Raw genomic sequence first — 13518 nt, 5'->3', positions numbered from 1 at the left:
ACCGAGAGGACCTCTGATTCTGTCACGACGAACCGTTCTTCGAGAATTTCTGTCGAAAATTCGTTTATCGCTAGAGTTTGATCCCCCTCTTTTTCCTAGAGATATACATAATCGTCTTTTTCTGGACAATATGGGCTGGCGTTGAATAAGTCTTCGACATCATTCGAAGCAAAGTGGTCTAGTTCGGGTAGTTTAATCGATAAAATTGCGTTGCGTTCTTCATCTTTACGCATCTCGCATGACTCGCCCCCAGTCTCTTCGTCCGACATTTCTTCGTCTCGGTCACAATCTTGTATTGGTGAATTCGAATCACCCACCACTGTACTTTGTGCTGTTGGTAATGGCGAATGCCGCTCATTCGAATCAGCCACCGTGCTTTCTGTTAAGTCGTCTGTGGACTTAGAATGCAAAGCCGGAACGCGCTGCTCACATACACGCACCGAGTATGACTCGGTCCCAGCCTCCACATCTGACATTTCTTCATCTCGATCAGAAATGGAAGATCGGTCTTGCATTGTTGATTTCAAATCACTCGCCGAGTTTTGCTCACCGCGAAGTAGTCGTGACTGAACGCATCTGTTTGGTGACGTTAATTGCCATTCATTCGAGTCGGCCGCCGTGTTTTGGATTTTTTGGTCCTTTCTGGGCTTACGACGATTTGGTGATACCTTCATTGGGGAAACTTGTACTCGCAACGATTTGTTTGGCGAGTTGAGGGGTGATAGCCTGTTCTGGTTCTTCGTCTCCTTCGCTATCGCAAACACTTTCAGCTCCACTACAGTCGCTCAGTTCAATGCAAGCATTCTCGCTTTCGCTTTCTCTGTTGTCACTGTCACTTTCATTTTTGTACTCACTGTCCGGTTTGTGGCTTCTTGACAACGATCAGGTCCTTTGACGCGGTTTTACCGGTCGTGATCGGCATTTTCTTTTGTGAAAAAACCGGATGCGACGAATCTGTTGCAAGGAGATCACCATCATCTTTGTCATCGCTACAGATCGCGAACAACTTTCTCTTGTCCCCTACTGCCGGGGGACATTCCTCCGATTCGTTCTCGTTTGATTTCTGCCTCGTTCCCATGCCCATGGGGATATCGCTTATACAAAGTTTAAAATCTTTTGCCCCCTTTTTTAGTAGTTTCTCGACTACAGCATCATGCGTTTCAGTAAAACTAGTGTCGCATTTCGTTTTCCTGAATTTATCTTCACAATTCCTCACAAAGGACTTAATGTCTTGTTTTTCAGTGGGCTTCGCGACCTTGCACACCAATTTCTTTTTCCTGTTCTTGTGAGTCCCTTTCGGTGTGCGATAATCAGATGCAGATAAAGGTATAACGACAGTTGTTACGTCCATGGTTCTCGCTGTAGATAAATGTTTCTCCAACAGACTGTCGACTCTGTGTAAAGGCACTTTCTTCGATCCTAACGAGGTGTTCGTTTTCAAATGATATAGCATACAAGCGATCAACGAATCTCGATCTAAATTGCCGCTATTGCTGTAATGGACATATACATAGGCCATCGAACACAACATCATTATTTTCATCAGCACAGGCGTTCCGATTAACACTCCACCATGGCCCACAAGTAATACAAACCCGCACTGTTCGTGATCGTACCGGCACCGGTAATTGTTTACATCGTGCGTCTTTAGAGACACCATCGTGATTATACTTTCGGGCGAATTAATCTTCACTCCCTGCAAACGATATCCAAAGTTTTGAGCAGTCGTTTGGTTTTTTGGTATAAATTCGTCCACAGCTGTCTGAACTACGTCATTCCGTTGTATCCATTCAAAGAGTTCATGCAGGCACATAGCACTTGCCGGCCAGGCTTTCGTGGTTTCAAGTTTACAAGGAAACACTTCATCCAATAACAACCTTCCTCTCTCGCTAATTTTGAATGCTTTACTCCCGTTTTTCAATTCAAGAAGAGTCAAAATCTTACAGGCTGGCATTGCTCTCATCAATGCCTGGTCTGTTAAAACTTGGACGTTTAAAGATTCGTGCAGTTTCAGCATGGTCTTTTCCCAAGAGGCGTAGATCCTTTCTGATTGTGATTCTTTCAGTATGACTTAACACCGTCTCGACAACACAGATTCGCTTGCAAATTCTGGAATGTTTGCTGGCAACGTACAGTTTTTTAAAAAAGATAATTTAGACGAACTTGCGATGTTCAAATTGAACGCCGAAAGATTCACACTCGAGCCTCCCAGGGTAAGCATGAACTTCAGTAATAGGTTCTTGTTCGAAGCATCGGGGGTTGTCAATCTGCTGAAGATATAGTACATAAACGAAGAAGTAGAGTGATACTCGCACAGGCACTTCACCAACAATTTCACTCGCTTCGTGATGCTCTCGATTCTATGCAGAAAAAATACTCTATACAAATCTGACATCTGGTCTGCGTCGCGACATCTCATTGCCAAACATGCACAGTTTTCTGCTACCTGTGGTGGAAAGTCTTCTTGTTTGTCCTTAGAAAGGGCCATTTCTTGAGTTCTCTTGACTTCTCTTAGGTTCTCTCGAGTTCTTCTGAGTCGTAGCTTTCTCAGTGGTTTGATTCTAGCTCAACCGTGTTCCGTTTTTATAGCCAACCAAATGACCTTGAGTCTCGATTGCGTGTAGAATCACGAGTATACGTCATATATGCAAACACGAAAATCATTGGTGGCCGAGTTTGTATGTCATAGCTAAACCCGGACTACTAAAGCAAACCACGACGGAGCCAAAATTGGCCCTCGTACTATGTCGTATGCGATGAGGCATGTTACGTCATGGATATCTTTGCTCTTTGACGCGATGATATCACGAAGAATATTTGTGCTTCCAATGCGAAACGTAGCCTATCTTTAAAAAATACTTTTGCTAAGCCCACGAATTCCAACATCCATTACATTCCAACACCCATTACATCCCAACACCCATTACATTCCATAACTCTACGGATTACCAGAGTAAACCATGACACCGAGAGCCAAAATTGCCCCTCCTACGAATGTCGTGCCGTAAGGCATATTACGTCGTAAACATCTTTGCTCTTTAACACGGATGATATAACGAAATCATTGGTGGCCGAGTTTGTATGTCATAGCTAAACCCGGACTACTAAAGTAAACCATGACGGAGCCAAAATTGGCCCTCGTACTATGTCGTGTGCGATAAGGCATGTTACGTCATGGATGCTTCCAACGCAAAATGTAGCCTAAACAAAAGACCCCCCAAAACATCTCAGAACCCGAAAAGAATATGATGTAATAACCATGACATCACGAGTAATGTTTGTTCTCGAACACAATAGCTTTTTTTCGCCCCAAAAACGTAGGACCCCCCCCTCCAAAAAAACACGACAGATCCCAAATTGGCCGTTTTACGAATGTACCATGTTAACGAATGACGACAGGACAATGTTTGGTTAACGTTACACAACTATAACAATTACCACTGCAAAAAGCTAAGAGTATGCTACGAACCATGGTTGACCTTTATGAATAATTTTAGGTGTACTCTGTGGAATCACCGGTTGTAACTTTTTTGACCAATATTTTTGTAAGGTAACTAACAGAGACACGCAGAGGAAAAAATTAAAGATTCGTTGGAACTCGCCTTGAGAAAACGCTCTATTTTTCTCTTGGCGCAGAGATTTTGAAAACGAAGATCGCAAAAGAAAAATTAAGAATTCGTCGAAACTGGGAAACAAACTAGCGCAACAGCGTTAGGTTGGCGTATCAATAAATTCAACTAAAAAGAAGCAAATCTGTGTGTTTCATTACACGATATTAAAACAACACTCGTTTAATGTTAATTCTTTCTAACATTATGGATGCGATGGTCTCGTAACAAAAAAATTACCCAAGAGGGCTATCGAAGGTGATCTGGTTAAATTGACATAAATAGTTTTTAAATAACATCGTTCAAATGTTGTTAAATTAAAGGAAACAGTGTCAAACGAAAATCGAAATGTGGCGATAACCGCTCTCTGCTATATGTATGAACGAATCGCAGCTACATGTTGATAATTTTGTCAACAAAATGATGATGGATCGCCAAGTCTTCTGTCGCTACAAGACAATGACAGGCTGTACATGGAAAGGCCGCCTCGGTGAACTACAAACTCATCTGTCGGAGTGTGAATTTGTTCTTAGAGATTGTCCGAATGATTGTGGAATGAACATGGCCAAAAGAGAGATCTCAACTCACGTCACGGAACATTGCATCGAAAGGATAACAGCTTGCAGATTTTGCACGATAAAAGTAAAGTGGAAGTATCTGCAAGTCCACTACGACAAGGAATGTACATACTATCCCACTAAATGTGTGAATTGCGGTCAAAGTAATATACCGAAATGTAAAGTGGATGAACATTTTGAAAATGAATGTCCTGCTATTCAAATCAAGTGTCCGTTTAACGTGGTTGGCTGCGAGTTCACTGGCCTTAGGGTAGATGTAAATGAACATGTTCACTGTGTGATGATTGCTCACTTGTCTGACATGGTCAAAGCTTTTCGAATGTCAGAACAGGCCCGAAATAGTGAAGTGTCCGACATGAAACAGACCATATCAGACCTTTGGCGCAGTGTCCGAGCTTCGGGGACTCGTCCGCACGTTTGTAAATATTTTTACATGTGGGAAATTTACGATGTGGGCCGGCTTCGACGAGAAGCGATAAGGGGTTTAACTCCGGCTTTACATTCTCCTGGCTTTTATACGGCTCTTGAAAATGGTTACAAATTTTGCCTGAGGATTAATTTGAATAGAGTAGACTCGGGAAAGGGGAAACAGATTGCTTTATTCGTTCACGTGATGTCAGGTAATTTCGATGACAGACTACAATGGCCATTCAAGGGAAACATCACCCTAACCCTTCTAGATCAATCGTCACAGTCAAGTGCTCCCAAACACATCACCGAGACGTTCCAAGTCGACAATGAAGATCTTCTAGCATTCCGCAGACCGACCGTCGAAAGAAACCATAAAGGCTACGGATACATGGAATTTGCGCCAATAACAGTTTTATCTGATGTAAGATATGTTGAAGACGATAGAATGTTGATTCGAGCCAAATTTGACCACATTAGACAGTAAACATAAAACAGAAAGAGTTCAGATAATAGATTTTTTACTGTCGTGTAATAATCGTGTACGTTTAATAAATAGGCAACGAAACATACAGATGAATACTTTTAATTGTTTATGTGGTTGGTTTTTTTAATCTACTCTTGTGTTTACGCTCCTCTAGTCGCTGTTTTATCCACTTGAAAAAAGCATAACATTCCTCTGTCGCGCAGTGAAAATGGCTTCCTACTGCATGTTGTCCGCAATTCCGTTTTGGCTGGTGACCCGCTTTTAGCATATCGACATATTTAGGGCACCCATGTTCTCCTGTGTCTATAGAAGGAATGTTCAAACGTTGCAACAAGTTTCTCTCTATGTGACCGCCCTTGAAAGCCACGAGATCTTTCCGTTGTGTCTTTGAATTTTGGTACAAAGCGAGTATTACTGTTCCAAGCTCGTCTCCATCGAGGGCTTGTTCCACTGGGTTGTTCTCGAAAGGGAGCCCGGTGACCTTTCTAATCACAAACAAAGCAGTTCGTTTGTCCTTATCGGATAACTCGTCAAACTTGCAGAGCATTTTAAATTTCACGTTTCCAGAAACCCCCCTGTGGTCTACCCAACCAAGTTCCCAAGGATTATGTTTCCCGTCGACAAAAAAAGATTCGAGATCCAATACGACAGCAACTTTGTCCAACGGTGCAGCTTTCTCTCCTTGTGACATGACTGCACAATTTTCGTGAACCGGTAATCCCGTTAAATTTGAGACCGGTAAGCCCCATTCTGTCTTTAGGCAAATAGAACACCGGTCTTGAACAGACATGGTTCCCTGCAAGAGGCTATCGTCGCTTTTAATATACATCATACACCACGAGAGTCTACTATCGTTTATAAGTGATTTAGTTGTAAAACCGCGACCCAAATCTGAAGGTCTCGGACTCCCTTCAGAACGAGCGACGTTGATAGTCGAACACGCAAACACCTCGATCGACCTTATCATTGTGACACAATAAAAATGACCTGTAAACAAGCAACGTCGAAATTTGAACACGCAAACACATCGCGTTGATTTTATTATTGTTCCAGTTTTCGAACACGATAACGTAATACGATATGATAGAACTGTTCGCTCTCTTTGAGTAAAATCTACACTAGATTTAAACGCAGCGACTCGTATGAACCAGTCTGAAAGATGTATCCTTTTTTTACAGAGAGAACACACGAATATTAAAACGACCATCGATTGTCACAGAGGTTAGGTTTAGGATTGGGGTTAGGGCATTTTTCATCTTCAAAACATACACTTGCTGTGTCATGGTCAGAACACAAGTCATTTAGCTGTGTTGGGTCGTGACTAGTTTTTACTCCGACACATTTTTTCGCTTTGGTCAGAATACAAGTCATCGGCTATGCTGGATCGTGACTTAACAAATGACATTTTTGGGATATTTTACCTCGGCACATTTTTTAGCACATCTAAGTCTGCGTGGGTTCGCTTATCTGTGACTGTTGGTGATCGGGTTTTGCTCTGGATCGTGACTTAACAAACGACATTTTTGGGATATTTTAACTCGACAAATTCCTTAGCACATCTAAGTCTGCGTACAATCATCCCCACGCTTTCGTTTTCCCATTTTTTTAAATCACCATGATGTGATAAAGTATCAGACAGACAAGATGATCTATCTATCGGGTTGCGTGTGTTGAGTCTTTGTGTGGACTCGCGCGTAATTGAATTTTTGAACTGCTTCAAAACATCGATTCACGTAGCTGCAAACACGTGTTTTTCTAACCAAGTCTAACGAGTAGAGCGAAACGACCGGCGATTCTTTTTATTAAATTTACAGGCACGACACAATTTTGTTGTATCTTCGTCAGTTGACCAACTAAGCTGAACCGTCGTTGATCTGTAGATGGGAGGTCAACATCGGTCTATGACATTACACATCAACACGTTGATCGACAGGTCACACAATATTTGTATATAACACAACACACACCAAACAGTAAATGTGGTTGCGTTATCCCTGAATGAACCATGGGGTGGGGGCCCTGAGTGAACTGAGGTACGCATTCTGAGGTCGATTGAACGTTAAAAACGGATCCAAAATAACACTTTCCCATGAGAGTAACACAATCTTTACCTAGATCCAAAAAATCTATTGCGTTTTTTCATATGGAATCATAGGGGTAAGCAATATGGTGTGATATTGAAGAGCTTATGTGACATTTGTACACCAGGTAGGGGGTGCGTTTTTTATATGGTCCTTAGAACGCGGGCATTTGTCAGCGCTTCGCGGGCACAGTCTATATTCGAGAGCAGGCAGATCCTTGATTTTGTCAAAATCGGGTCTCGAATGCAGGCGCTTGTATGAGGATTATGTGGGCAATTGTTAGCATCAAGATGTTTACGATTATTATTTTTGTTATTATTATTATATATTATTATTATTATTAATAAAAAAATGACTATTATCTCACCGTACCACTATCTTCATCGCCATCATCTTCATTATCGTCTCGCTGCCTTATGTCATCCTGTCTCTTTGAAGATGGAATAGTATAGGATTCAGCAAGAAGGTTGTCACGAAAGAACGATGGAAGTGATATGGTATTTTAACATAATTTTATCATTTAGAGTTCCATTATTAATTTTCACACAAACATGTTTATTTTAACTCATTCCATAGCGATGTATTGATAATTTAATTACAATTTTTTTTTGAGGGGGGGGGGGGGGGCATGTTGTTTAAGTTTCTGTGGCTATTACATTTTCACTTCACTGAACAAACGTATAAGCATTGATGTTCCTCATCACATAAGGTTACCTCTTCTGTGTCAATTACTGTCTTCTTTACTGCTTTCACCTTCTGTCTCGTCCATATTGGCCTACATGTAGGACAAATGATTATAATGATAATGACGACGATCATAGCATTAAAACTAAACTGAATATTTTAGTCAGACAGGTTTCGTAAAGGTTTGATTATTTCCATCTTTCCCAAGCAACTGCAGTTTATAGTTGACCTAACTAAAGACCCCTTTATTGTCAAATCCTGCTTGTACTGTATGCTTGCACTTATCTCTCTTTTTCAAGCATGATATTTTTCTTGGGGGAGTTTTGTTTTCATGAGGAATAGGGAGGAGGAATTACAGTTGCCACCTGAACCTTTTTGTTAGTCGACAAAGCACCACAAGTCTCCCATAGGATACAAGCATTGCTCGGCAATCAAAACAACCATACTGGTATCAATTCAATTCTGATTGGAATCCTAAAATTAAGACAGCAAAATTTCACTGAAAACGACCAGAAATAAATCTTAGGAAGATCTTTAATGCCTTCTCTTTATTCTTGCTTTCTTCTTCCTGATTAATACAGATAATTACTCATCAAGAAGTGCGTATGTTACGCCTTGTTACCTAAGGTATTTATTAATAGGGTTCTTAAAGTGCTATTATGATGAAATTCGCATCATTCCTATCTAATCCATTTAAGGGACACAAACACGTAGTCTGTACGAGAAGAAGAATGCTGTTTACTATTTTCAAATATTTCTTTTTTCCCAGAGATATTCAAGTTTTTACAATAGCCAAATTAGCCAAGTGATGACGTCATAAACTTAACCGAATTATGATCACGTACATGTATAATAGCAAAAGATATCCCATCCAATTTGAATCAGAAATGCTTGATTCTTCGCAGTAAGATTCAAAAAGATGTCCTCCAATATATGAGCTGCCAGTTTTGTTACCATGGCAACATATTGGGTTCCAGACCTCCCTGATATTAAAGACTTTGCTGGCCACCGTTGGCTTTCTATTTTGATATTTTGCTAATCGTGGATGATCCTGCAAGCATATAGATACCTTAGGTCGAGTTTGTTGCCTTGCCAAATGTTTTCCTAGCTTATGATCACCAAAAATATTGAATCAGGTTGAAGGGGATAGGAAAAGAGTAAGTTGCCATGAGAACCGATATCTTTACAGCTGAAGGTGTGCTACCTGTATAACTATTAGCCTACCAAGTTTCAATGATCTCTGCTGCAATTTCACTGAGATAGCTCTATTTATTATTATATACTTGATTTTATGTTGGGTTGAGTAGATGACGTCATCAGTGATCTCATTTGCATATTTACATAATTTTCAAACTGTAATAAATATCTCCGAAACAATGCGGATATTTCCAAATGGCGTTTTCTGTCTTTCCTGAAATTCTATATGCTGTACATATCATAAACCTAAAAATTCAAGGGATAAAATTTGATAATAGTTGCACTTTAACACTTTCATTTTTAACAGTTACTTACTGATCTGAAATACTCCTCCTCTTGTTGTGTTCTCAGCTCTCGATCCTGCTGTAGCATTTCTCTATAACAGTAAACAAACACAACAAGTAAATACAAAAGTACCAGGTGTGCAGAAATAACTATATTTTAAGAGTGTAAGCAGCTCCAAAAACATGCTTATCACACTAAAGCTTTCAGATTTATCTCACAGTCTAGGAATATACAAAGGCATTGACAGGTGAAATTTTTATGTAACCATAGCAATAGTGAGCGTTTCATGTGTGAAGATATCATGCTTTCGCGCTTAAGCTCACTTGGTATTTGAATTTGGTGCTTACATAATAAGTGTTATTTTACCGGTGCTCCTTAACTGCATCTGCTGCCTGACAAGCCTCCGCTAGTGCCTCATTTAGCTTCGTTAGGAACGTGTTCTCTTTTCCTTTTACATGTTAAAAGAGTAGTCGTCACAACTCATCATGAAAAAGTATAAATAATTCACAAGGTACGATCTTAAAATTGTGCAATCTTAAATTAGTACACATTAGTACATGGCTTTTATTTTCATTGGGTAACAGATCGCTTAAATGATAATAGAAATATAAATCGTACCTGTCAAAATATTTGCAACAACCATCCTTGTAGATGAAAGGGTCGGATGTAGCTAGGATGAGAAACTGAACATCACTCTTTTCAGTCAAACGTTTTTGCTTTCCATAAGCTTTTCAAGAAAGAAAAAAAATGGAGACCTTGATAACATGTGATATATTTACGAACTGGCCTCCTCTTTCCATAAGTGCTAACAATGACTATAGCAATGACCATATCCTATACAGTACGCCTTCCTTAATGCCTGAATGAAAATACTACATGTAAGGCAAGAAAATTAGAAATAGCAAGCTCTCGCTCATCCTCTCCATCGTTTAAATACACGGCAATAGATGGACGCCATTTCTTTTTTTTCTCCTCCTCCTCTTCCTTAAACATCAAAAGTGCTTCTTCAACTTTTGGTTGATATAACTTCACAGCTTCAATTTCATTTTCGACTTCGGGAAGTATTTTGTCAGGTTGAAAAGAGAGAGAAAAAACTCTCTCAACAAGAATGAAAAACCAAGTGATTAAAAACGCAATCATGTTCTATTTCGCATAATCAAGAAGAACCGCTTCTCACCCCCTCTTTATACCCGATACAAAGAAAAACAACACCAGGTTATCTCATTTCCTTTCTTTAATTAGAAATAGATGCATGATTCAAAACCACTTAAAGCCTCAACAACAAGATTAAAAATACCTAATCTCAACATCTTAAATTTCGTCTCACTCATAAACCAAGAAGGTAACTTATTAGGATCAATACTCATTAATCTCAGAAACTCGTCTATCTCTCCTATATACTCTTCAGTGAAAACACCACAAAAACGAGCACGAACATCGGTCTTATAATGTCTCATTGCTAGACTGATCTTTCTTTCATCTTCTTCCTTTAACCCTTCTCCATCCAAAATTCTTCTCATGACTTCATGACTGTAAGATAGCGAAGTCACGACCTTTCCAATCTTCTTATAATTTCTCCTAAAATATGTGAAAAACATGTTCTAGACAGTCGGCAGAAAACAAAAGAAAAGAAAACAACACGTTCTAGACAGCCGACAAAATACAATCAATAAAACACACCATCTCGCGAAAAGTAGAAAGCTTAGTATCATAGTCCGTTAAGTCTTCCATGATGGAAATGTTCTCACGACCAGTTCTTCTTCAAAATGACTAGTCATCCATAAATCCTCATGGTTATGAGCAACGCTTTCTCTACCCCATTTATCTGTGACCATCCATTTATAATGAAACTCGTCTATGTGATGAACAGCGGCTATTGTTCGTCTGACCCGTGCTTGGTTTCCTGAGGTCAAATTCTTCACATGAGTCCATTCTATGTAATTATGAAAGAGTCTCACTGCTTCCTTTGACCAAGGATAATTACAACACTTGCATTCCTTTCCCAGAAAACGAGTAGTACACTCAAGATGGATATACTTTCCACAACAACTTGTAACATCTCTCCTATACTCATCCAAATCCACATTACAAAAATAACAAGTAGCACGAAGGGCAGTTATCTTTTCAAAAAGGTTCCTTCTTAGTTGGGTTTCGAATGTAATCAAAGTTCCTTCTCCACTTTTCTTCTTGAGGTTTCAAATAAGAAGAGCCTTCATGTGATATCGACAACAAGGAGAAGGTTTCTAAAAAAGTAGGGTCAATCTCTCCCTCAAAAATGACACACAATATGACATATCATTGTCTTTTATTCAAATCTTACATTTCATCTTTTGTCTTGTAAACACAGGAGGAACAAGTAGAATCACCTTTACAATATTGGAAATAATGGGAATCCAAAACTTCTCCTAACTCTATCTTTCATTAATTCAACTTCATCTATAAAATATGTTTCTCTTGTAGAAGGAACGAAGTCATCACACGATTTTCCTGCCATCAATAATCTTAAAAGATGTGCATATCTTTCTCGATCATAAAAATCTGCTGGGCAAATTGATTGAATCTTATCAAAAACTAAACGTATCAGTTCTTCCCTAAATCTTTTCCTTGTAACTGGTCCCTTGAATTCTTTCTTTTCCTCCTTTGTAAAATAGTGATCAATTGTCATCATGTCCTCCATCTTCTTCTAAGTGAAATCCACCAATTCCTCTCCTACCGATGACAGATGAAAAATGTTCAGCAAACGCCGGAGCAAAATGAAACATTGTGTTAAAATGTTCTTGTAATTTGTCTCTCTCTCTTCTCAATTCAAGCAAAAATTCCTCGTCTCCAGCAAATTCTTGTCAAATACCGGTATCAACCCATGCAAGAATATTCGACAATTCATCAACTATCGATAAATATTCTGGACAAATCAAGCGTACAGAAGTAAATCCTTGTAGTAGATAATAGGCTGTTTGAAAATCATTCATTCTAGATGATAAATTCTCAAATCTTTTCTTAAACATATTGCAATGATTCTCACGTCTCGCCTCCCTAAAATCATCACGTCCACCTTCAGCCATCTCTCTTCAAAAACATATCAAATTACTCACTCAACCCTTCTACGCACAATCTTCTTCTTTCTAAGCCTTACATATATTTCTCCCATTCGTCCAGTTTAGCAATCTGCTGACAAAGCTCACGCCTCAATTCTTCATTATTCTTTAATCGCTCACTCTTAACGATATCCTGACGCCTCAAATCATGTAGACATCTGATTCTAGTTAGATCAATCCTCATTTGTTCAAAACGGAACATGAATTCCTCATCATTGTTAACATCGATATATCTCTTCGTCAACCTAAAACTTCGTGTCTCTCGATTAAACATATCCCAAATTTCCTTTACTTCTCCATCAATAACCGAACAAGCCGCCGCCATATCTCTTTCTTAAACGTGACAAATATACATATAAACATAAATGACTCTTTCTCAGAAATGAGTAACGCTTTTCTTAGAAAAAATCTAATCCACCACAGACTACTCTAATTACAAAGCAAAGTCCATACAGGAACAAGAACCCATACGACCTACAGAGCAAAGTCCGCACAGGAACAACATATCAACTTACCACAATCACAATTTCACCTCTTTTAAAATTTGTAGATTTGTCAATTCCAATAAAAAGACGAATAAATCGTCGATAATTTCTTCTTCTCTCTTCAGTTCTTGTTTCAAAAGAATAGAATTCTCTCCAATCACACCTATATCCTCCAGATAACTAATTGTATCCTTCCACCACCTTATTAATCTTTCTCTCTCGATAAAGAGATCGCACAACACAGCGTCAAAATTATCGCCGTCTTGAAGCGCCTTCACTAATGAAGTAAAACCACAAATGGCCTGTTGAAATAGTCTTCGTTGTTCATAAGCCTGCGATTGATCAACACTCTCAAAATCATGTCTACCTCCCTCCATGGTAGAAAACAAAAGACAAAAATAGAACAACTCATCAATGTCACAATTCAACGGCTGTACCAAATCTTTCTCGACCGACCAGCAGCTCATTATTATATCATGTTAGTTATTTTAGATAAATATATATATTTATATATTATTATTTTTATAGCTTTTATTATTTTATTATTGTGAGGCGCCTTAGAACTTTAGGATCATGTGCGCATTATAAATAAAGTATTATTATTATTATT

General features: G+C 39.0%; 1 protein-coding gene across 1 annotated transcript; it reads left to right on the top strand.

The window, feature by feature from the left end:
- The first annotated feature begins 4028 nt into the window (after window positions 1-4028).
- On the top strand, window positions 4029-5081 carry LOC138031888 (TNF receptor-associated factor 6-like). The gene has a single exon (XM_068879501.1). It carries the CDS (start codon window positions 4029-4031, stop codon window positions 5079-5081), a length of 1053 nt encoding a protein of 350 aa, XP_068735602.1.
- The last annotated feature ends 8437 nt before the right edge of the window (window positions 5082-13518 follow it).

This window comes from Montipora capricornis, chromosome 14, assembly GCF_036669925.1.
Source record: "Montipora capricornis isolate CH-2021 chromosome 14, ASM3666992v2, whole genome shotgun sequence".
Lineage (NCBI taxonomy): Eukaryota > Metazoa > Cnidaria > Anthozoa > Scleractinia > Acroporidae > Montipora > Montipora capricornis.
This window is presented reverse-complemented; position numbering and strand designations above follow the sequence as displayed.